The sequence below is a fragment of the Patiria miniata genome, unplaced genomic scaffold (assembly GCF_015706575.1).
Source record: "Patiria miniata isolate m_02_andy unplaced genomic scaffold, ASM1570657v1 HiC_scaffold_9, whole genome shotgun sequence".
Taxonomy (NCBI): domain Eukaryota; kingdom Metazoa; phylum Echinodermata; class Asteroidea; order Valvatida; family Asterinidae; genus Patiria; species Patiria miniata.
Window position 1 is genome coordinate 12,588,504 of NW_024037076.1, and position 26,161 is coordinate 12,614,664.

General features: G+C 44.1%; 2 protein-coding genes across 2 annotated transcripts in view; one reads left to right on the forward strand and one right to left on the reverse strand.

The window, feature by feature from the left end:
• LOC119720703 (protein transport protein Sec16A-like) overlaps positions 1 to 26,161 on the reverse strand; it is a 75,356-nt gene that overhangs the window by 34,006 nt on the left and 15,189 nt on the right. The window contains exons 8-11 of the mRNA XM_038190510.1: positions 25,363 to 25,514; positions 24,536 to 24,597; positions 23,954 to 24,092; positions 21,083 to 21,316 (exon numbers count right to left, since the gene is read on the reverse strand). Coding sequence (XP_038046438.1) covers positions 21,083 to 21,316; positions 23,954 to 24,092; positions 24,536 to 24,597; positions 25,363 to 25,514 — 587 coding nt within the window. The remainder of the gene's footprint in view (positions 1 to 21,082; positions 21,317 to 23,953; positions 24,093 to 24,535; positions 24,598 to 25,362; positions 25,515 to 26,161) is intronic.
• LOC119720705 (G-protein coupled receptor 52-like) lies at positions 2,215 to 3,391 on the forward strand. Its single transcript, XM_038190512.1, has one exon. The coding sequence runs from the start codon at positions 2,490 to 2,492 to the stop codon at positions 3,180 to 3,182; it is 693 nt and encodes a 230-aa protein (XP_038046440.1). The 5' UTR covers positions 2,215 to 2,489; the 3' UTR covers positions 3,183 to 3,391.

Here is a 26,161-nt window from a genome sequence, read left to right on the forward strand (position 1 = left end):
TGGTATTGTTATATTCACCGTGCAAACCTTCACATCTTATCCAATAATCACAAGGCTGGCATTTGATGGCATCCTGTTTGCCTGTCCATCAAGAAAAATTGAATTCTAATGAGTTTGTGGCTGTTTGTTTATGTTGGCTATCATATCAACCTGGCATCACACATGCAATCATATTGGAACAGACACTCCAATTTGGCCGACGAGAGCACACGCATTCCAATTTCCATCACTGACTACTGGTCCTTCGGCAGAACGTTTCGACAATTGGACTTTACGGGATCACAAACAATTCAACAAACGTTCACCATGCTGCCTTCCTCCACTTCTGTTTCTGCAATGGATCCGGCTCTCGCAACAATAACAGCAGTCTATTTTTTACTCAATTCTGCGGCAGTTGGATTTGGTGGGACTTTGTCCACCATCGTTGCTCGTCGAATGTCCAATCTGGATAGCAGCACCAGGCTTTGTATGGTGTCCCTGGCTGTCGCAGATATGTTGACGATTTTGCCGCATCTTGCAACCTTTGTGGCTATAGTGGCACAGCGGTGGCCCTTTGGGGTGGCGGTCTGCAACCTAAGCGCTCTCATGCTCACACTCGCATCATTTGCATCTGTAACATTTATCACCGCACTCAGCGTGGACAGGTACATGGTGATAACGCGCCCCTTCTACTACACCCAAGAAAAGGTCCAACGCTTCTTCAAAATCTCCATAGCACTGATCTGGGCGATATTCAGCCTCGCTTTCATCATTGGCACCATCTTGCGCAAAACTAATGCTGGGCTTGAAGCAATTGATTGCGCAATAAAAGTAAGCAAGTCTCGTTTGTCATTGCTTTCACTTTTACTCATCCCAGTTTTAGGGATACCCCTGCTGTTGGTTTGCACCATCTATGCCCGCCTTTTGATTCTCGGCCGAAAGCACGCGCTCCGAATCCGCCAACAGAATCCCGATCCCCAACCCAACAACGCCGCCGGAAGCGGACGACGTGGCTACAAGACCTTCGCCGCTGTGACGCTCTGCTTTGCCCTGACCAGCTTGCCTTACATGGCAAGTGTCATTCATGTACAATTTATTGCATCTGATGAAATGTTGGGCAGTTCACCTGCATTGACAATCCTCGCTGTGTGCAAGCTTATCTTCAATAGTCACGGCTGGCTAAACGCCCTGGTCTACGTATTCATGAACAGGTGTTTCCGAAAAGAGGCTAAGAAAGTGCTGAAGGGGGCATGGCGGTGCATTCGCAGGCAACAAGACCATCCAGAACAGTGAACCATGAACCCTTATCTTGCTACACACAGCACAGAAGTGGTGTAGTTCTCGAATACATTTTACATACTCATGAGAAATTACTCGTACCGGTACTCATGGCAAAGTACTCATACTCGTACTCATGAACGTAAGGGACCAGCACCCCTTTTTCTACAGTTTGGTACGCTGTTACATACATTTAATGTATTCTTGGAACTCTTGGAAATGTACTGGACTACAATACAGCAACACAGAGTAGCAGGTGTACAAGTCTACGGGACCTTGCTGTATTGAGCCATCAACACCAGTGCACAAACTGCCAATACTAAAGGGCCTGTACATGAGGGAACGACTGGATAATTCAAAGCCATTATAATGACTACAATCCTTGCGGTACTCGCTGCTACATCAGATTCGAACCAGCCAACGAATCCCGGCGAGCTCGGTGGTTGAGTGCTTAGACGTCTGCACTAGAAAGCAGGAGGTTGTGGGTTTGAGTCCCACCCGAGTGATGTTTTCTAACTTTCTAACACACTGAGTATACAGTGTTTATTTGTCAGTGCAGGGCAAAACCTAATAATGAGTCTACAATTTTATTATACAGCAAAGTGAAAAGGCAACCATGTGCTAATCAAATGTGACACATTTGATGTGCCTGATATGAAACTTTCTTATTAACCCACAAGGCTGACATTTGATAGCATCCTGTTTGCCCGTCAATCAAGCAAAATTGAATTGTAATGAGTTTTTGGCTGTTTGTTTATTTTGGCTATCATATAAGCCTATAGCGTCTACATGTACATGCAATAATATTGGACCGACACTGTGCCTCGCACCCACTCCAATTTCCATTACTTTCTACCAGTCGTTCAGCAGAGCATTTCCACTTTGGTGGCAAGTTTACGTACATGTACTAGAGAAAGAGACTTTGCGGGATCATAAACAAACTAACATTTGGCTTGCTGCCTTTGTACACTTCTGTTTCTGCAATGGATCAGGCTGTCGCAGCAATAATGGCAGTCTACTTTTTACTCAATTCTGCGGCAGTTGGATTTGGTGGGACTCTGTCCATCATCGTTGCTCGCCGAATGTCCAGTCTGGATGGCAGCAGCAGGCTTTGTATGGTGTCCCTGGCTGTCGCTGACATGCTGACAATTTGGCCGTATCTTGCAACCTTTGTGGCTATGGTGGCACAGCAGTGACCCTTTGGGAATGAGGTCTGCAACTTAAGTGCTCTCATGCTCGACATGTCATCATTTGCATCTGTCGCATTTATCACTGCACTCAGCGTGGACAGGTACATGGTGATAACGCACCCCTTCTCCTACACTCAAGAAAAGGTCCAACGTTTCTTCAAAATTTCCATGGTACTACTGTGGGTGATACTTGGCCTAGCTTTCATCTCTTGCGCCATCATTTTCTACAACAGGGATTGGCTGGAAGGGATTTACTGCGTGATCCAAGTAAAAGGGACAACAACTCTGAGGTTCTGGTTTGCAGTCTTACTCATCCCAGCTTTAGGGATACCCATGCTGTTGGTTTGCACCATCTATGCCCGCCTTTTGATTCTTGGCCGAAAGCACGCGCTCCGAATCCGCCAACAGAATCCCGATCCCCAACCCAACAACGCCGCCGGAAGTGGACGACGTGGCTACAAGACCTTCGCTGCTGTGACGCTCTGCTTTGCCCTGACCAGCTTGCCTTACATGGCCAGCGTCATTCATGTACAATTCATCCTATCCGATGACATGAGGGGCAGCTCACCTGCATTGACAATCCTCACTGTGTGCAAGTTTATCTTCAACAGTCACGGCTGGCTAAACGCCCTGGTCTACGTATTCATGAACAGGTGTTTCCGACAGGAGGCTAAGAAAGTGCTGAAGGGGGCACGGCGCTGCATGTGCAGGCAACAAGACCATCCAGAACAGTGAACCATGAACCCTTACCTTGCTACACAGAACACAGCGATGTAGTTCTTCTACTCATACTTTATTCAATTTGTTTGTACTCGTACTGATACTCATGATAACGTTCTCCCAAATTTTTAAAAATTTTTGAGGTACATGCAGGAAAGAACCCATTTTCTACTGTTTGGTATGTTTTTGCATACATTTTATGCCCAATGTGACAGCAAAAAGCTCTTGATAACATGAGAGCCCATCGAAATATGCTTGCACTCATGGATAAGTACTTGTACTGGTAATATACTCATACATGTACTCTTGGAAATGTACTCATCTGAGGGTGTCCACCTTTGTGCAGGAGCAGACAGTAGCCTCTTCAACCTGGCTCTCTTCCGCGCCAAAACCAAAGTACGCAAAGTCCTCATACAGGAGCTCCTGTTTGCAGATGATGCTGCGTTGACATCACACACCTAGGAAGGCCTGCAGAGTCTGACATCACTGACAGATTTGCCACTGCCTGCATTGAGTTCGGCCTGACCAACATCATGGAACAGGGTGTCAGCAACACCCCATTGATCTTCATCAAAGACCACATCCTTGAAGTGGTCCCAGAATTCACACACCTGGGTTCAACTATCACGAGCAGCCTGTCCCTCAACGCTGATATCAGCAAATGCATTGGGAAGGCATCCACTGCCATGTCAGGACTAGTCAAAAGGGTACGGAAAAACTGCACCCACATATGGCACACAAGGGTCCGTGTGTATCAGGCGTGTGTTCTCAGTACTCTACTCTATGGCAGTGAGACGTGGAAAACATACACCCAGCAAGAACATCGCCTGAATGCATTTCGTATACATGTGCTGCCTCCTTTTAAAGACGTATCCTTGGCATCAAACCACAAGGTCCTTGAGGAGGCAAACATCCCCAGCATGTTCACCCTGCTGTGTCAGTGACTCCTGCGATAGCTCAGCCATACACACCGCATGGATGATGGTAGAATACCCAAAGATGTTCTCTACAGCCAGCTGGCCATTGGCACCAAACCCACTACTGGCCCTGCTCTCCGCTTCAAAGATGTCTGAAGGCGTGACATGAAGCAGTGCGACATTGACCCCACTAAATTAGGAGCCTGATGCCAATGACTGGCAAGCATGGAGGGCTGTAGTACCGGTATGTGAAGGAGTCATGAACAGTGTGGAAAAGCACTACAACATCTGGCAGGATAAGTGTGACAGGATAAGCATGACCACCCTGTGACCAATCTGTCCACCCCCCCCCCCCAAAGTTGTGAGGTCCAAAAAAGCCTGGCCCTTTTAGGGTTAAACAATCATTCACAATTTGTAGTAGTTAAATTGCCCTGTTGTATTGAGTTATCCAATCGTCACTCCGTAACGGTCTCTCCGTAACAGTCACTCCATTGATGTACTTTATATTCTCGTGTTGTACATATTACTTGACCATTATCAGATGGAATTACTTGACCAATCTTCAAGTAAAAGTTAGCATATCAAAGCTTAAGAAATACGGAAGGCAATGAGTATGTTTGCACATGTGACTAAAACTCACGTTTACTTTGCGTCACTCCGTAACGGCAATTATGAAAATTCATATTTTATAAATATGATGAACAAAGGTTGGAAATGTTAGTTTTATAGAAAGTGAGTAGCAGTAGTTGTCATTATGTACCATTTATTTGTTGATCGATAATATAGTGTTGATACAATATTTTGAAACATGAAAATGGCTTGTTTTTTTTAACTCTGTAACGCTTTGAACTGTAAAAAATATCAATCACACAGCCAAACATATAGCAGCCTCACCAATATCTATGTCAGTCAAACTTCATGCACTCCACACAAAAAAACCCAGATCATCAAAAGTGATTTCAGAATGAAGTACGGCATCACGACGTACAAAAAAGAAACAATGATTTTCTTTTGAAAACATTATTTTTTGATCAAATTATCCTACATTCTGATTACGTTTTTGTTTTAGTTCATCATTTGTGGCATTAATGAAGTAGATTTCAAATGAAAATTGCCGGATACTAGAACACTATTCTGTTAAATTTGCTGCATAATTAATATCTGTACACAATCCTTGGGATCGAACAATATTTGCAAGACAACTTTTCCCTCAAAATTGAATTCTTTTTCAATTTTTTTTTTGAGGGAAATTAAAAATTGATGCTGTAAATGGAAGGCATAACTGGATAATTTCAAAGCAATTATAATGACTGTGGTTCTGCGATGCATGTGGTAATGTGAAATATACTTTGTGCCAGATACATAATTTCTTTTAAAACCCCAAGGCTGACATTTTCAATGTCAGCCTTGGTCCATTGTCAGGTCCATTTGGGTCCATCGTCAGGCAAACACAAGGCCATTAATAATGGCATTGTGTTTGCCTGACAATGGACCAAAATGGACCTCTTATGAGTTCTGGCAATTTGTTTATGTTGGCATTCATAAAAACCTAGCATCAACATGCAGTCATATTGGACCAAAACTCCAATTAGACCGACTGTCACAGCGTATTCCAATTGCCATCACTTTCTACTGGTCTTTCAGCAGAAGAGTTTGACTTTGGCAGCGGATTCCTGATTTTGCTACAAAATTGGACTTTGCTGGATCATAAACAGTTCAGTATTCATCCTGCTGCGTTCATTCACTTCTGTTTCTGCAATGAATCAGGTTGTCGCAGCAATATTGGCAGTCTGTATTTTGCTCAATTCTGCAGCAGTTGGATTTGGTGGGAGTTTGTCCATCATCAATGCATCACACGCGCATCATTTGCATCTGTAGCATTTATCACATTCACGTACATGTACTAGAGAAATAGACTTTGCGGGATCATAAACAAACTAACATTTGGCCTGCTGCCTTCGCTCAATTTTATGTCTGCAATGGATCTGTTTGCCCTAGCAATACCGGCAGTATTAATTTTACTCAATTCTTTGGCAATTGGATTTGGTGGGACTCTGTCCATCATCGTTGCTCGCCGAATGTCCAGTCTGGATGGCAGCACCAGGCTTTGTATGGTGTCCCTGGCTGTCGCCGACATGCTGACAATTTGGCCGTATCTTGCAACCTTTGTGGCTATAACAGCACAGCAGTGGCCCTTTGGGAATGAAGTCTGCAACTTAAGTGCTCTCATGCTCGACATGTCATCATTTGCATCTGTCGCATTTATCACCGCACTCAGCGTGGACAGGTACATGGTGATAACGCACCCCTTCTCCTACACTCAAGAAAAGGTCCAACGTTTCTTCAAAATCTCCATGGTACTTCTGTGGGTGATACTTGGCCTGGCTTTCATCATTGGCGCCATCATTTTCTACAACAGAGATTGGCTGGAAGGGATTTACTGCGTGATCCAAGTAAAAGGGACAAACACTCTGAGGTTCTGGTTTGCAGTTTTACTCATCCCAGCTTTAGGGCTACCCATGCTGTTGATTTGCACCATCTATGCCCGCCTCTTGATTCTCGGCCGAAAGCACGCGCTCCGAATCCGCCAACAGAATCCCGATCCCCAACCTAACAATGCCGCCGGGAGTGGACGACGTGGCTACAAGACCTTCGCCGCTGTGACGCTCTGCTTTGCCCTGACCAGCTTGCCTTACATGGCCCACGTCATTCATGTACAATTCGTCCTATCCGATGACATGAGGGGCAGCTCACCTGCACTGACAATCCTCGCTGTGTGCAAGCTTATCTTCAGTAGTCATGGCTGGCTAAACGCCCTGGTCTACGTATTCATGAACAGGTGTTTCCGACAGGAAGCTAAGAAAGTGCTGAAGGGGGCATGGCGGTGCATTCGCAGGCAACAAGACCATCCAGAACAGTGAACCATGAACCCTTATCTTGCTACACACAGCACAGAAGTGGTGTAGTTCTCGAATACATTTTACATACTCATACTTATGAGAAATTACTTGTACCGGTACTCATGGCAAAGTACTCATACTCGTACTCATGAACGTAAGGGACAAGCACCCCTTTTTCTACAGTTTGGTATGCTTTTACATACATTTAAAGCCTCATCTGACAACAAAAATACTTGATAACCTTTGCACCCATCAAAACAAGCTTGCACTCAAGGAAAAGTACTAAAGTTTTGCACTCATGAATGTACTCGTACTCATGGCAAAATTGCCTTGTACTTGTGCTCTTTCATAGTGTAACACTTGTACTCACGGCAAGTCCTACTTGTACTCGTACGCATAGCGAAGTACATGTACATGTACTCGCACTCTTGGAAATGTACACATACTCGTACTCTTGGAAATGTACTGGACTACAATACAGCAACACAGAGTAGCAGTGTACAAGTCTATGGGACCTTGCTGCATTGAGCCATCAACACCAGTGCACAAACTGCCAATACTGAAGGGCCTGTACATGAAGGGAACGACTGGATAATTTCTAAGCCATTATAATGACTACAATCCTTGCGGTACTCGCTGCTACATCAGATTCGAACCAGCCAACCGATCCCGGCGAGCTCAGGAGTTGAGTGCTAAGACGTCTGCACTAGAAAGTAGGAGGTTGTGGGTTTGAGTCCCACCCGAGTGACGTTTTCTAACTTTCTATCGGAAGGTAACACACTGAGTATACAGTGTTTATTTGTCAGTGCAGGGCAAAACCTAATAATGAGTCTACAATTTTTTTTATACAGCAAAGTGAAAAAGCAATCATGTGCTGATCAAATGTGACACATTTGATGTGCCTGATATAAAAACTGTCTTATAAAACCACAAGGCTGACATTTGATAGCATCCTGTTTGCCTGTCAATCAAGCAAAATTCAATTCTAATGAGTTTTTGGCTGTTTGTTTACTTCTGCTATCATATAAGCCTATAGCGTCTACATGCAATCATATTGGACCGACACTGTGCCTCGCACCCACTCCAATTTCCATCACTTTCTACCAGTCGTTCAGCAGAACATTTCCACTTTGGTGGCACGTTCACGTACGTGTACTAGAGGAACAAACTTTGCTGGATCATCAACAAACCAACATTCGGCCTGCTGCCTTCGCTCAATTTTATGTCTACAATGGATCTGTTTGCCGTAGCAATATCGGCAGTATTAATTTTACTCAATTCTTCGGCAGTTGGATTTGGCGGGACTTTGTCCATCATCGTTGCTCGCCGAATGTCCAATCTGGATGGCAGTACCAGGCTTTGTATGGTATCCCTGGCTGTTGCAGATATGCTGATGATTCTGCCGTATCTTGCAACCTTTGTGGCTATAACGGCACAGCAGTGGTTCTTTGGGGTGACGGTCTGCAACCTAAGCGCTTTCATGCTCTCAATCGCGTCATTTGCATCTGTCGCATTTATCACTGCACTCAGCGTGGACAGGTACATGGTGATAACGCGTCCCTTCTACTACACCCAAGAAAAGGTCCAACGTATCTTCAAAATCTCCATAGCACTGATCTGGTTGATATTCAGCCTCGCTTTCATCATTGGCGCCATTTTTATCCACAACAATACTAGGCCGGAAGGAATTTATTGCGTGATAACAGAAAACGGGATTCGTCGGTCAGTGCTTCCAGTTTTACTCATCACAACTTTAGGGATACCCATGCTGTTGATTTGCACCATCTATGCCCGCCTTTTGATTCTTGGCCGAAGCACGCGCTCCGAATCCGCCAACAGAATCCCAATCCCCAACCCAACAACGCCGCCAGGAGTGGACGACGTGGCTACCAGACCTTCGCTGCTGTGACGCTCTGCTTTGCCCTGACCAGCTTGCCTTACATGGCCAGCGTCATTCATGTACGATTCATCCTATCCGATGACATGTGGGGCAGCTCACCTGCATTGACAATCCTCACTGTGTGCAAGCTGATCTTCAATAGTCATGGCTGGCTAAACGCCCTGGTCTATATATTCATGAACAGGTGTTTCCGACAGGAAGCTAAGAAAGTGCTGAAGGGGGCATGGCGGTGCATTCGCAGGCAACAAGACCAGACCAGAACAGTGAACCATGAACCCGTACATTGCTAGACAAAGCACAGCAGTGGTGTAGTACTCGAGCACAAGTTTCATACTCGTACTTATGAGAAAGTACTAGTACTCATGGCAAAGTACTCATACTCATGGCAAAGATACTCGTACTCATGAACATGAAGGAAAAGCATCCCTTTTTTCTACTGTTTGGCAGGCTTTTACATACATTTAATGCCTCATCTAACAACAACAAAATGTGCATGTACTGTACTTGTACTCGTGGATGTACTCGCACTCATGGAAAAAATTGCCTTGTACTTGTTCTGTTACTCATGGCAAGCCACTTGTACTCATGGCAAGGTACTCCAACTTGTACTCGTACTCATGGCAAAGTACTCGTACTCATACTACATGTAGTACTCATGGATATGTACTTACACTCATGATCGTACTCTTGGAAATGACTCATCATAGTACTTTCTTTCAAACTTTCATCAAATCTAAGACGGTGTCCTGATAACTTTCCAAAAATTGATGACAGTTGGTACGGATTGACCCAATAGCACAATGCTTTCACCACTGAAAGGGGACTGTGTGATAGAATTGATAGCCAGACTGGATTGGTCCATACATGAAGGACATGATTGGATAATGTCAAAGCCATTATAATGACTTCAGTTCTGTAATAAAGAACACTGAAAAGGCAACCATGAGGTAATCAAATGTGACACATTTGATGTGCCTGAGTTCTTTTAAAACCACCAGGCTGACATCTGATAGCATCTTGTTTGCCTGTTAATCAAGCAAAATTGAATTGTAATGAGTTTTTGTCTGTCTGTTTATTTTGGCTGACGTATAAGCCTAGCGTCTACATGCAATCATATTGGACCGACGCTGTGCCTAACACGCACTCCAATTTCCATCACTTTCTTCCAGTCTTTCAGCAGAACATTTCCACTTTGGCGGCACGTTCACGATTTTTGCTAAAAATTTGGAATTTGCTGGGTCATAAACAATTTAACATTCATCTTGCTGCCTTTGTTCACTTCTGTTTCTGCAATGGATCAGGTTGTCGCAGCAATAACAGCAGTCTTTATTTTACTCAATTCTACGGCAGTTGGATTTGGTGGGACTTTGTCAATCATCGTTGCTCGTCGAATGTCCAATCTGGATGGCAGTACCAGGCTTTGTATGGTGTCCCTGGCTGTCGCCGATATGCTGACGATTCTGCCGTATCTTGCAACCTTTGTGGCTATAACGGCACAGCAGTGGTTCTTTGGGGTGACGGTCTGCAACCTAAGCGCTCTCATGCTCACAATCGCGTCATTTGCATCTGTCGCATTTATCACCTCACTCAGCGTGGACAGGTACATGGTGATAACGCGTCCCTTCTCCTACACCCAAGAAAAGGTCCAACGTATCTTCAAAATCTCCATAGCACTGATCTGGTTGATATTCAGCCTCGCTTTCATCATTGGCGCCATTTTTATCCACAACAATGCTAGGCCGGAAGGAATTTATTGCGCAATCAAAGTAAGCAGGTCTAGTTGGTCATCGCTTTCAATTTTACTCATCCCAGTTTTAGGGATACCCCTGCTGTTGGTTTGCACCATCTATGCCCGCCTTTTGATTCTTGGCCGAAAGCACGCGCTCCAAATCCGCCAACAGAATCCCGATCCCCAACCCAACAACGCCGCCGGAAGCGGACGACGTGGCTACAAGACCTTCGCCGCTGTGACGCTCTGCTTTGCCCTGACCAGCTTGCCTTACATGGCCAGCATCATTCATGTACAATTCATTGCATCTGATGAAATGTTGGGCAGTTCACCTGCATTGACAATCCTCACTGTGTGCAAGCTTATCTTCAATAGTCACGGCTGGCTAAACGCCCTCGTCTACATATTCATGAACAGGTGTTTCCGACAGGAAGCTAAGAAAGTGCTGAAGGGGGCGTGGCGGTTCATTCGCAGGCAACAAGACCATCCAGAACAGTGAACCATGAACCCTTACATTGCTAGACAAAGCACAGCAGTAGAGTAGTACTCGAGCACAAGTTTCATACTCATACTTATGAGAAAGTACTAGTACTTATGGCAAAGTACTCATACTCATGGCAAAGATACTCGTACTCATGAACTTGAAGGAAAAGCACCCCTTTTTTCTACTGTTTGGTAGGCTTTTAAATACATTTAATGCCTCATCTAACAACAAAAATCCTTGATAACTATTGAACCCATCAAAATGTGTATGTACTGTACTTGTACTCATGGATGTACTCGCACTCATGGAAAAAAATTGCCTTGTACTTGTTCTGTTACTCATGGCGAGCCACTTGTACTCATGGCAAGGTACTCCAACTTGTACTCGTACTCATGGCAAAGTACTCGTACTCATACTTCATGTAGTACTCATGGATATGTACTAACACTCATGATCGTACTCTTGGAAATGACTCATCATAGTACTTTCTTTCAAACTTTCATCAAATCTGAGACGGTGTCCTGACAACTTTCCAAAAATTGATGACAGTCGGCACGGAATGACCCAATAGCACAATGCTTTTACCATTGAAAGGGGACTGAGTGATAGAATTGATAGCCAGACTGGATTGGTCTACATGTATACATGAAGGACATGATTGGATAATGTCAAAGCCATTATAATGACTACAATTCTGTAATATAGAACACTGAAAAGGCAACCACAAGGTAATCAAATGTGACACATTTGATGTGCCTGGGTTCTTTTAAAACCACAAGGCTGACATCTGATAGCATCTTGTTTGCCTGTTAATCAAGCAAAATTGAACTATAACGAGTTTTCGGCTGTTTGTTTATTTTGGCTGACAAATAAGCCTATAGCATCTTCATGCAATCATATTGGAGCGACGCTGTGCCTCGCACCCACTCCAATTTTCATCACTTTCTACCAGTCTTTCAGCAGAACATTTCCACTTTGGTGGCACGTTCACGATTTTTGCTAAAAATTTGGAATTTGCTGGGTCATAAACAATTTAACATTCATCTTGCTGCCTTTGTTCCACTTCTGTTTCTGCAATGGATCAGGTTTTCCCGGCAATAGTGGCAGTCTTTATTTTACTCAATTCTTCGGCAGTTGGATTTGGTGGGACTTTGTCAATCATTGTTGCTCGTCGCATGTCCAATCTGGATGGCAGTACCAGGCTTTGTATGGTGTCCCTGGCTGTCGCCGATATGCTGACGATTTTGCCGTATCTTGCAACCTTTGTGGCTATAACGGCACAGCAGTGGTTCTTTGGGGTGGCGGTCTGCAACCTAAGCGCTCTCATGCTCACACTCGCATCATTTGCATCTGTCGCATTTATCACAGCACTCAGCGTGGACAGGTACATGGTGATAACGCGCCCCTTCTCCTACACCCAAGAAAAGGTCCAACGTATCTTCAAAATCTCCATAGCACTGATCTGGGCGATCATCAGCCTCGCTATCATCATTGGCGCCATAACTTTCTACGATAGGCAGGAAGGAATTTATTGCGTGATAATAGTAAACAGGACTCATCTGTCCTGGTATGCAGCCTTAATAATCCCAGCTTTAGGGATACCCATGCTGTTGATTTGCACCATCTATGCCCGCCTTTTGATTCTTGGCCGAAAGCACGCGCTCCGAATCCGCCAACAGAATCCCGATCCCCAACCCAACAACGCCGCCGGAAGGGGACGACGTGGCTACAAGACCTTCGCCGCTGTGACGCTCTGCTTTGCCCTGACCAGCTTGCCTTACATGGCCAGCATCATTCATGCACAATTCATTGCATCTGATGAACTGTGGGGCAGTTCACCTGCATTGACAATCCTCGCTGTGTGCAAGCTTAGCTTCAATAGTCACGGCTGGCTAAACGCCCTCGTCTACGTATTCATGAACAGGTGTTTCCGACAGGAAGCTAAGAAAGTGCTGAAGGGGGCATGGCGGTGCATTCGCAGGCAACAAGAACATCCAGAACAGTGAACCATGAGCCCTTATCTTGCTACACACAGCACAGAAGTGGTGTAGTTCTCGAATACATTTTACATACTCATACAAATTACTCGTATCGGTACTCATGGCAAAGTACTCATACTCGAATCATCAGATTTGAACCAGCCAACCGATCCCGGCGAGCCCGGTGGTTGAGTGCTTAGACGTCTGCACTAGAAAGCAGGAGGTTGTGGGCTTGAGTCCCACCCGAGTGATGCTTTCTAACTTTCTATCGGTAGGTAACACACCGAGTATACAGTGTTTATTTATCAGTGCAGGGCAAAACCTAATAATGAGTCTACAATTTTGTTATACAGCAAAGTGAAAAGGCAACCATGTGCTAATCAAATGTGACGCATTTGATGTGCCTGATATAAAAACTGTCTTATAAAACCACAAGGCTGACATTTGATAGCATCCTGTTTGCCTGTCAATCAAGCAAAATTGAATTCTAATGAGTTTTTGGCTGTTTGTTTATTTTGGCTATCATATAAGCCTATAGCATCTACATGCAATCATATTGGACCGACACTGTGCCTCGCACCCACTCCAATTTCCATCACTATCTACCAGTCGTTCAGCAGAACATTTTCACTTCGGTGGCACGTTCACGTACATGTACTAGAGAAACAGACTTTGCTGGATCATAAACAAACTAACGTTTGGCCTGCTGCCTTCGCTCAATTTTATGTCTGCAATGGATCTGTTTGCCGTAGCAATAACAGCAGTATTAATTTTACTCAATTCTTCAGCAGTTGGATTTGGCGGGACTTTGTCCATCATCGTTGCTACCCGAATGTCCAGTCTGGATGGCAGTACCAGACTTTGTATGGTGTCTCTGGCTGTCACCGATATGCTGATGATTCTGCCGTATCTTGCAACCTTTGTGGCAATAACGGCACAGCGGTGGTTCTTTGGGGTGACGGTCTGCAACCTAAGCGCTTTCATGCTCTCAATCGCGTCATTTGCATCTGTCGCATTTATCACCGCACTCAGCGTGGACAGGTACATGGTGATAACGCGTCCCTTCTCCTACACCCAAGAAAAGGTCCAACGTATCTTCAAAATCTCCATAGCACTGATCTGGTTGATATTCAGCCTCGCTTTCATCATTGGCGCCATTTTTATCCACAACAATGCTAGGCCGGAAGGAATTTATTGCGTGATAACAGTATACGGGATTCGTCGGTCATTGCTTCCAGTTTTACTCATCACAACTTTAGGGATGCCCCTGCTGTTGGTTTGCACCATCTATGCCCGCCTTTTGATTCTTGGCCGAAAGCATGCGCTCCAAATCCGCCAACAGAATCCCGATCCCCAACCCAACAATGCCGCCGGAAGGGGACGACGTGGCTACAAGACCTTCGCTGCTGTGACGCTCTGCTTTGCCCTGACCAGCTTGCCTTACATGGCAAGTGTCATTCATGTACGATTTATTGCATCTGATGAAATGTTGGGCAGTTCACCTGCATTGACAATCCTCGCTGTGTGCAAGTTTATCTTCAACAGTCATGGCTGGCTAAACGCCCTGGTCTACATATTCATGAACAGGTGTTTCCGACAGGAGGCTAAGAAAGTGCTGAAGGGGGCATGGCGGTGCATTCGCAGGCAACAAGACCATCCAGAACAGTGAACCATGAACCCTTACATTGCTAGACAAAGCACAGCAGTGGTGTAGTACTCGAGCACAAGTTTCATACTCGTACTTACATGTATGAGAAAGTACTAGTACTCATGGCAAAGTACTCATACTCATGGCAAAGATACTCGTACTCATGAGCTTGAAGGAAAAGCACCCCTTTTTTCTACTGTTTGGTAGGCTTTTACATACATTTAATGCCTCATCTAACAACAAAAATCCTTGATAACTATTGTACCCATCAAAATGTGCATGTACTGTACTTGAACTCGTGGATGTACTCACACTCATGGAAAAAATTTCCTTGTACTTGTTCTGTTACTCATGGCGAGCCACCTGACTCATGGCAAGGTACTCCAACTTGTATTCGTACTCATGGCAAAGTACTCATACTCATACTAGTACTCATGGATAATATGTACCTACACTCATAATCGTACTCTTGGAAATGACTCATCATAGTACTTTCTTTCAAACTTTCATCAAATCTGAGACGGTGTCCTGACAACTTTCCAAAAATTGATGACAGTCGGCACGGATTGACCCAATAGCACAATGCTTTCACCACTGAAAGGGGACTGTGTGATAGTATTGATAGCCAGACTGGATTGGTCTACATGTATACATGAAGGACATGATTGGATAATGTCAAAGCCATTATAACGACTACAATTCTGTAATAAAGAACACTGAAAAGGCAACCACAAAGTAATCAAATGTGACAAATTTGATGTGCCTGGGTTCTTTTAAAACCACAAGGCTGACATCTGATAGCATCTTGTTTGCCGGTTAATCAAGCAAAATTGAATTGTAATGAGTTTTTGTCTGTCTGTTTATTTTGGCTGACGTATAAGCCTAGCGCCTACATGCAATCATATTGGACCGACGCTGTGCCTAACACGCACTCCAATTTCCATCACTTTCTACCAGTCTTTCAGCAGAACATTTCCACTTTGGCAGAACGTTCACGATTTTTGCTAAAAATTTGGAATTTGCTGGGTCATAAACAATTTAACATTCATCTTGCTGCCTTCCTCCACTTCTGTTTCTGCAATGGATCAGGCCGTCGCAGCAATAGCGGCAGTCTTTATTTTACTCAATTCTACGGCAGTTGGATTTGGTGGGACTTTGTCAATCATTGTTGCTCGTCGCATGTCCAATCTGGATGGCAGTACCAGGCTTTGTATGGTGTCCCTGGCTGTCGCCGATATGCTGATGATTCTGCCGTATCTTGCAACCTTTGTGGCTATAACGGCACAGCAGTGGTTCTTTGGGGTGGCGGTCTGCAACCTAAGCGCTCTTATGCTCACAATCGCGTCATTTGCATCTGTAACATTTATCACCGCACTCAGCGTGGACAGGTACATGGTGATAACACGTCCCTTCTCCTACACCCAAGAAAAGGTCCAACGTATCTTCAAAATCTCCATAGCACTGATCTGGTTGATATTCAGCCTCGCTTTCATCATTGGCGCCATTTTTATCCACAACAATGCTAGGCCGGAAGGAATTTATTGCGCAATCAAAGTAAGCAGGTCTCGTTGGTCATCGCTTTCAATTTTACTCATCCCAGTTTTAGGGATACCCTTGCTGTTGGTTTGCACCATCTATGCCCGCCTTTTGATTCTTGGCCGAAAGCACGCGCTCCAAATCCGCCAACAGAATCCCGATCCCCAACCCAACAACGCCGCCGGAAGCGGACGACGTGGCTACAAGACCTTCGCCACTGTGACGCTCTGCTTTGCCCTGACCAGCTTGCCTTATATGGCCAGCATCATTCATGCACAATTCATTGCATCTGATGAAATGTTGGGCAGTTCACCTGCCTTGACAATCCTCACTGTGTGCAAGCTTATCTTCAATAGTCACGGCTGGCTAAACGCCCTCGTCTACATATTCATGAACAGGTGTTTCCGACAGGAAGCTAAGAAAGTGCTGAAGGGGGCGTGGCGGTGCATTCGCAGGCAACAAGACCATCCAGAACAGTGAACCATGAACCCTTACATTGCTAGACAAAGCACAGCAGTGGAGTAGTACTCGAGCACAAGTTTCATACTCGTACTTATGAGAAAGTACCAGTACTCATGGCAAAGTACTCATACTCATGGCAACGATACTCGTACTCATGAACTTAAAGGAAAAGCACCCCTTTTTTCTACTGTTTGGTAGGCTTTTACATACATTTAATGCCTCATCTAACAACAAAAATCCTTGATAACTAGTTACTCATGGCGAGCCACTTGTACTCATGGCAAGGTACTCTAACTTGTACTCATACTCATGGCAATGTACTCGTACCCATACTAGTACTCATGGATATGTACTTACACTCATAATCGTACTCTTGGAAATGACTCATCATAGTACTTTCTTTCAAACTTTCATCAAATCTGAGACGGTGTCCTGACAACTTTCCAAAAATTGATGATAGTCGGCACAGAATGACCCAATAGCACAATGCTTTTACCATTGAAAGGGGACTGAGTGATAGAATTGATAGCCAGACTGGATTGGTCCACACATGATGGACATGATTGGATAATGTCAAAGCCATTATAACGACTACAATTCTGTAATAAAGAACACTGAAAAGGCAACCACAAGGTAATCAAATGTGACACATTTGATGTGCCTGGGTTCTTTTAAAACCACAACGCTGACATCTGATAGCATCTTGTTTGCCTGTTAATCAAGCAAAATTGAACTGTAATGAGTTTTTGTCTGTCTGTTTATTTTGGCTGACGTATAAGCCTATAGCATCTTCATGCAATCATATTGGAGCGACGCTGTGCCTCGCACCCACTCCAATTTTCATCACTTTCTACCAGTCTTTCAGCAGAACATTTCCACTTTGGTGGCACGTTCACAATTTTTGCTAAAAATTTGAATTTGCTGGGTCATAAACAATTTAACATTCATCTTGCTGCCTTTGTTCCACTTCTGTTTCTGCAATGGATCAGGTTTTCCCGGCAATAGTGGCAGTCTTTATTTTACTCAATTCTTCGGCAGTTGGATTTGGTGGGACTTTGTCAATCATTGTTGCTCGCCGAATGTCCAATCTGGATGGCAGTACCAGGCTTTGTATGGTGTCCCTGGCTGTCGCCGATATGCTGACGATTTTGCCGTATCTTGCAACCTTTGTGGCTATAACGGCACAGCAGTGGTTCTTTGGGGTGACGGTCTGCAACCTAAGCGCTCTCATGCTCACACTCGCATCATTTGCATCTGTCGCATTTATCACAGCACTCAGCGTGGACAGGTACATGGTGATAACGCGTCCCTTCTCCTACACCCAAGAAAAGGTCCAACGCTTCTTCAAAATCTCCATAGCACTGATCTGGGCGATCGTCAGCCTCGCTATCATCATTGGCGCCATAACTTTCTACGATAGGCAGGAAGGGATTTATTGCGTGATAATAGTAAACAGGACTCATCTGTCCTGGTATGCAGCCTTAATAATCCCAGCTTTAGGGATACCCATGCTGTTGATTTGCACCATCTATGCCCGCCTTTTGATTCTTGGCCGAAAGCACGCGCTCCGAATCCGCCAACAGAATCCCGATCCCCAACCCAACAACGCCGCCGGAAGGGGACGACGCGGCTACAAGACCTTCGCCGCTGTGACGCTCTGCTTTGCCCTGACCAGCTTGCCTTACATGGCCAGCATCATTCATGCACAATTCATTGCATCTGATGAACTATGGGGCAGCTCACCTGCATTGACAATCCTTGCTGTGTGCAAGCTTATCTTCAATAGTCACGGCTGGCTAAACGCCCTGGTCTACGTATTCATGAACAGGTGTTTCCGAAAAGAGGCTAAGAAAGTGCTGAAGGGGGCATGGCGGTGCATTCGCAGGCAACAAGACCATCCAGAACAGTGAACCATGAACCCTTATCTTGCTACACACAGCACAGAAGTGGTGTAGTTCTCGAATACATTTTACATACTCATCCTTATGAGAAATTACTCGTACCGGTACTCATGGTAAAGTACTCATACTCGAATCATCAGATTTGAACCAGCCAACCGATCCTGGCGAACTCGGTGGTTGAGTGCTTAGACGTCTGCACTAGAAAGCAGGAGGTTGTGGGCTTGAGTCCCACCCGAGTGACGATTTCTAACTTTCTATCGGGAGGTAACACACTGAGTATACAGTGTTTATTTGTCAGTGCAGGGCAAAACCTAATAATGAGTCTACAATTTTATTATACAGCAAAGTGAAAAGGCAATCATGTGCTGATCAAATGTGACACATTTGATGTGCCTGATATCAAAACTGTCTTATAAAACCACAAGGCTGACATTTGATAGCATCCTGTTTGCCTGTCAATCAAGCAAAATTGAATTCTAATGAGTTTTTGGCCGTTTGTTTATTTTTGCTATCATATAAGCCTATAGCGTCTACATGCAATCACATTGGACCGACACAGTGCCTCGCACCCACTCCAATTGCCATCACTCTCTAGCAGTCGTTCAGCAGAACATTTCCACTTTGGTGGCACGTTCACGTACATGTACTAGAGAAACAGACTTTACGGGATCATAAACAAACGAACATTTGGCCTGCTGCCTTCGCTCATTTTTATGTCTGCAATGGATCCGTTTGCCCTAGCAATATTGGCAGTATTAATTTTACTCAATTCTTTGGCAGTTGGATTTGGTGGGACTCTGTCCATCATCGTTGCTCGCCGAATGTCCAGTCTGGATGGCAGTACCAGGCTTTGTATGGTGTCTCTGGCTGTCGCCGACATGCTGACAATTTGGCCGTATCTTGCAACCTTTGTGGCTATTTTGGCACAGCAGTGGCCCTTTGGGAATGAGGTCTGCAACTTAAGTGCTCTCATGCTCGACATGTCATCATTTGCATCTGTCTCATTTATCACTGCACTCAGCGTGGACAGGTACATGGTGATAACGCGTCCCTTCTCCTACACTCAAGAAAAGGTCCAACGTTTCTTCAAAATCTCCATGGTACTACTGTGGGTGATACTTGGCCTGGCTTTCGTCTCTTGCGCCATCATTTACTACAAGAGGGATTGGCTGGAAGGGATTTACTGCGTGATCCAAGTAAAAGGGACAACCACTGTGAGGTTCTGGTTTGCAGTCTTACTCATCCCAGCTTTAGGGCTACCCATGCTGTTGGTTTGCACCATCTATGCCCGCCTTTTGATTCTCGGCCGAAAGCACGCGCTCCGAATCCGCCAACAGAATCCCAATCCCCAACCCAACAACGCCGCCGGAAGCGGACGACGTGGCTACAAGACCTTCGCCGCTGTGACGCTCTGCTTCGCCCTGACCAGCTTGCCTTACATGGCCAGCGTCATTCATGTTCAATTCATCCTACCTGATGACATGAGGGGTAGCTCACCTGCATTGACAATCCTCACTGTGTGCAAGTTTATTTTCAATAGTCACGGCTGGCTAAACGCCCTGGTCTACATATTCATGAACAGGTGTTTCCGACAGGAGGCTAAGAAAGTGCTGAAGGGGGCATGGCGGTGCATGCGCAGGCAACAAGACCATCCAGAACAGTGAACCATGAACCCTTACCATGCTACCGGTAGACACAGCACAACAGTGGTGTAGTATTCATACTCGTACTCCAGTACTTTTTTGCACTCTTACGAAAAAGTACTTGTACCCATGGTCAAGTACTCATACTCATGGCAAAAGAACTCATACTCGTACTCATGAACATAAAAGGAAAAGGACCCAGCTTTCTTCTTCTGTTTGGTTTGCTTTTACATATGTTTAAGGCCTCAAAACAGTCCTTGACAACTTCTGTACCCTTCAAAATGTGATCGTGCTCATGGGAAAAGAACTCGTACTCGTACTTTTGTAAGTACACTCGACTACTCCACTACTGTCGCAGAGAGTAACAGATGTACAAGTTTATGGGACCTTGATGCAAAGAGCCAGGAATTGTGTGAAGAACACACTGCACACTTGTTCGCACGTAAATAAAAACTGTGTATATTTTTGAGAGATTTGAAGATACAGAGAGAGACTTAAAACCATTTTTCCCCGTAATTTTTAAACAGTAGTTGGCCAAACCCTCCTGCTGTCACAGACAGTCAAAAATTTATCAATCCTCTCCCCTGCAATGCCTTTTACACAAGTTAGTCACAGAAACTGCATCTCGAGACGGACCAGAGTCCGAATCCTGGACTCAAGTAATACAACACTGGTATGTAGTAGTTTCAAACCTTGGACACAAATCAAGCTTTGGCTTCAGGGTTCAGTTTCATGATCTGTTTCCATACCTGATGAAGCCACAGCTAAAAAGCCAAACCAAGCTTTGGAAAATGCCTTAAGATTACATGTACGTACCTTCTTGCGACCAAATAGCAGCAGCTCGCGGAACTTGCTGGTGTCGCTCTCCACGTCCCGTAGTTGGGGCTTTCTCTTGGCCGTGACCTCTGCCCTTTGACCCTCGGAGTTAGTCTCCTCACCAGCCGCCTCCTCGCCTCCCGTCTGAGAGGCAGGGGTCGCGGAGGAGGAAGGAGACGTCACCATGGGGTGGTTTTTCAGGAGCAGGTCAGAGACGTCAGATTCCATGATGTTCTGTTGATATTTCACAAATTCAAAAAATATCATAATTAATCAAATACTGTTGTCATAAAGACAATTCTTTATCAACACTGAGTCTCTGGATATTTTGCTGAGATCGCTACCAAATCCTACAAAATCTGCCGTTTAAGTACTTAAATTTACATTTAAATCCCACAAACATCATTTCCAAAATTTTCGGTGGATATTGAAGGATTTGGGAATGTTAGGATTAAAGATTATTTGAAAAAAAAAAGGATGAAACTCACTTATGTCGAGAATGAAAATTTGGAAACAGTTGTAAATAATTTAATAGCATTTAATATGCATAAATATTTTTGATGTCTGTTAAAATAAGTGAACAATCGTATTCCAAATAAAACAGTGTGTTTAGAAATTGGGGACATTTTGGAAATTACAAAATGAACTTAAAATATGTCTATGTAATGAGGGAAAATAATTGTGAATTGTTTAGCCTTTTGTGAAGTATTGTACAAACGTGTGCACAGTGAGTAATGTTTTAGGACAGTTGAATAATAACTTTAGTAAAAATATTTCATCATTTGATTGTGACTTTAGGTGGTAGATTCGTCAATTCTTTTATTTACATGAAGAAAAGTAGTTGATGATAAAAATTGTCAAAAATGTGGTGTTTAGATATCTCTGATTCTGTGTGACAAGCATTAATTATGAATAACTGTTTTAAGCACAATGGCTACATAGGAAAATGTAAAAGATTGTGTTGTTTTAGTGTAGTCATATGAGTGTGATATTTACAAAATGCTCATAATTTCTTAAAGTTACTATTTCTATTGGTTATCACAAAAGCTTACGAATAGTTGAAAGTATAAAAACATCATTATTATAAACTAGAAAGTATAAACAATTCTGCAAGAATTCAGGCTATTCACAATGCAGTGCGCCACCAAGAGTTTGCCATGGAGAGTCCATTTTTCAAGTTTACAGTCGACAAAACACGGCCCATTGGAATGAGTGTCAGTACACAACTTGAGCTAATTTGTTATAGCTTGGGGCATAGCATTCTACCGCCTTACAAAAAATAACCAATATTGATAAAAAGAAAAAGGCAAACAGATACTTGAATCATACGCTTACGAAACTACTGACCAGAAAAAACAAACAATTTTAAATGTCCCGCGCTGCGAATTTAATGACCTTCTTCAACAATGCACTGGGAAAATGAACTCTTCGTGGCAAAGCACCTTGTAAACCCTTATAAGGTGCTACATAATGGGTCTCATATTTCTCATAAACTTTATTTACCTTTCTTTAATAGAGACATATTTTCCAGCGCCTTGAGTACCTAAATGTTGGTAGATACGTGCGCTATATAAGACTCCGATATTATTATTATTGTTATTATTTATTAAACACCGAACTTGCTTATTGTGATGTTTCAACATTTTGATTCAAGGAGGACTTGTGAAAAAGAATGCAAAAATCACAGTAGCTTATTCTAGTCGCACCAAATTTTGATGTATAGACAGCCCACAGTAATTGCAAATAAAGCTGAGTATGAAAATGTAATTAAGAATCACTGTTGGTGTATTTGAGGCTGGTTCATAGTACTCGGTGCAAATGAGGAAGTGAAAGTACAAATGTGACATCACAGCAGTATTCATACTGCCAGTTTTACAAAAGTTGAGTGCATTTCCAACTTTGTTGAATTTCACTGTGGTTGTCAGATTCATTTCGCATTCCTATTCGTGAAAAGTGTGAACCGGCCTTCATTGCCTATACTGCTTGTGCTGGTACCAGAGGGCTTGCTTAGGGTCTTCTTTGTACCTATCTGACTGACCGACTGTCACTTGTGAGACCAGCAGTGCTATTGTATAGTATATCACAGCAATGGCAATGAATTAATGCTGTGCAAACCCAACCCGAAACCGAAACCGACCCGACTCAAAACCTACTTCGGGTCGGATCGGGTCGGTTAAGACATCTGGGAACAACCCGAAATAAAACGAAAACAAAAAAGAAAAAAAATATTTCGGAAATTCACACGGTGCAATTTTTATTGCAGATTCATTGTGCCCGGTGCGACCAACTGTGGTTTGCGGTCTTTCACGCACGGTCTATAACATGTAGGCCCACCATTAGGTTACGCTGTAGTCTTCACCGTATCAAATGGTATGATTCAGTTACTGAGAGACGACCACTTTTCACGGGACCCGGGTAAGTTCAGGCACAAAAAGCGGACACAGCTGCCTAAGTACGATATTCTGTATTTTTTTCAGGTCGGTTCGGTTTCGGGTTGGTTCAGGTCAGTTTTCGTTGAATTTTTTGTTAGGTCGGGTGGGGACGGTTTAACCAGTTCGCACCAGAGGCCGCGTATATATGCAAAGGTTTTGCGGTATTCAGAACTGATGACAGATAAACACGCAGCGAGCGAGGCCGGAAATATGAGTGTGCAGCCCGAGGGTGATGGCTTCAACCCGCCTGGCTTGAGGTCGAGTGAAAAGTAATCCCGCGCCTCACTCTGTTCTAGTCAAAATAATCCCGGCGTGAACTGGTTAAGGGAGTACAGATTTCAGTTCGGATTTGGTTTATAGCTGTAATGTTTCGGGTCGGTTTGGTCTGGCCAACCCAACCCAACCCGATGCACAACATTACAATGAATGGCTAGTTTACCCCGTTTTGTCGGCAGACCAGCTCCATCAGGTCCCACAGCAGTGAGGCAGACTCCCTGTCCGGCGTGTCCGTGCTGTTCTTGCAGGCGGTCGACTTCCCGTTACAGAAGCTGATGACGTCGTTCTTGTGGGTCTCTCCTCTGAACATTGGGAGGCAGCACACAGACAGAACAAAAAAATGGTTCAGTTTTGCAAAAGACAGAGCGAGTGAAGCAGTTTACACAGGGAAAAGTCAAGGATTTGGTTCCGAGGACTATGGACTATGGTTTGGGTGTAACTTTGAGGTCTGTGGTTTAGCACTAAACTTGGAAAACTACAGTACCAAGAATATTGCAGGTCAACAAATTCATTAAAAACGTCCTGAATGAAAGTGAACAAAAGGAACAAGGCAGGAACAGCTCTGCATGAGGCAGATGCAGCAATGTTAAAAATAATTTATACAAAATAAAACTCAAAATATCAGGATATTTTTCTAACAATCACTGAAGCAAATCTTCACGCCTAATGGGGGAAAAAAGAAATTTGATTGCCCTGATTGTGGACCAAAAACCTTAAACTGGCTTAATTTTTGAAGTCTACATACTTGATCAGTGGTCCTGGGAATGCCCTCAACTCCTCTGCTTCAGCAGTGTGCTCCAGCATGGTCTGAAAAAAAAATGGTCAAATAGAGAAATAGATTCCAAAATAGATTAAACAACTTGATTGAGCAACAAAAATCAATAAATATACTGTAAACTATCATTACAAGAGCAAGAAGGTTAAAGCAAAGACAGAAATTTGGTCTGTTCTTCAAAACTCAAAAGAGGCAGGTTGAGTACAGTGGTGCTTTTTCTAACCTTCCACTTCTGCGACCCGGGTTCAAATCCCACCCAGGCCAAAATGTGGAGTGGTATTTCAGCAAGCCTGATTTTGAGGGTTCCTCCCCTTCTTGAAACCTAATCATATTCTTCACCGTCTTCTCTCCAGGTTTCTTCGAGTTTCAAAGTTCTTCTTTTGAGGAACCATTTGTTTTATTACTAAGAAGGATAAAAGAAGATTGTTTTTATGGGATTTGGGAAGGGGTTTTTTTTTGGGGGGGGGGTTTGTTTGTGCATCAGGAAGATATGAATTCTACATTGGGTTCTGCCCTTCACTAACATAACTTCATAAGCACTGCACACTGAGTGCTGTCATTGGGCTTGCGAAAAGGAAAATATCCCATGATATAAAACATTGACTGATCTGCTACGGCAGATTCGAACCAGCTACCCCGCTCCAGCAAGCTCGGTGGTCAAGTGGTAAGTCGTCTGCACTAGTAAGCAGGATCTCTGACCGTGTAAGTTTGTGGATTTTCGTCTCCCAAGCCTTCACATATCACCGAGTATCGCTCATGTAACTAAATCAGCGACGAGCAGAAAGCTTAGCCTCTACCTCTATGCTGTGTATCTCCACCCTGGCCGGCATCCCATCTTGAGGCATGTTGGGCAGGACCTTGACTAGGTGGCCGCCGGGGCTAAACCTGGCTATGATGTGGGGCAAGGCAAACTTGGCTGGGGTGAGCCTCTCCAATGGTGGAGGTGTGACTACAATGAAAAAAAAAAAGAAATTTAATGACATGCCAGTAAAACTACCCCTAGGCCAAAAAAAAAAAATAGTCGGTCTCTGGTCAGCGCGCGCGTCGATTTTAATCATGCGCTTCAACCTTTTTTTTTCTTCAAATTAACACGGAAGCTACAACAGCGCCCTCTTTTGCTGCGCCTCCTCAAATTTTTGTACCAAGATGCACCAAGGAATGGGGAAATTGCACAACGGCAAATGATAAAGGGCACCAAGGCAAATGATGGAGGACACCAATGTATAATGTGGACACAAAAAAGCAAAATAGTACCCACCTTGTCTGTACAATACAATACAAGCTTGAAAAAAAAAAAGCCACCAAAACAAAAAACAAATAAAACGCGTCGCTGCATCAATTCCGGAACTTCGGTCTGACCAGAGAATGACTATTTTTTTTTGGCCTAACCCTGCCAGACACAACATAATGCTACAGGTGTCTAAGTCTGTTGGATCTTGCTGCTTGAGCCATCAACATCAGGGGTGGAGTGCGATAACCGGTCTTAAAGGTGGCTATGCATGTTAGATGGCATTAAAGCACTGGCTGTGGGTTGGTGGCCAAGGTATGCCAAACCCTTAGGGAGCGTCTCAAAAGTTGGAACGGCCGGAACGTTCC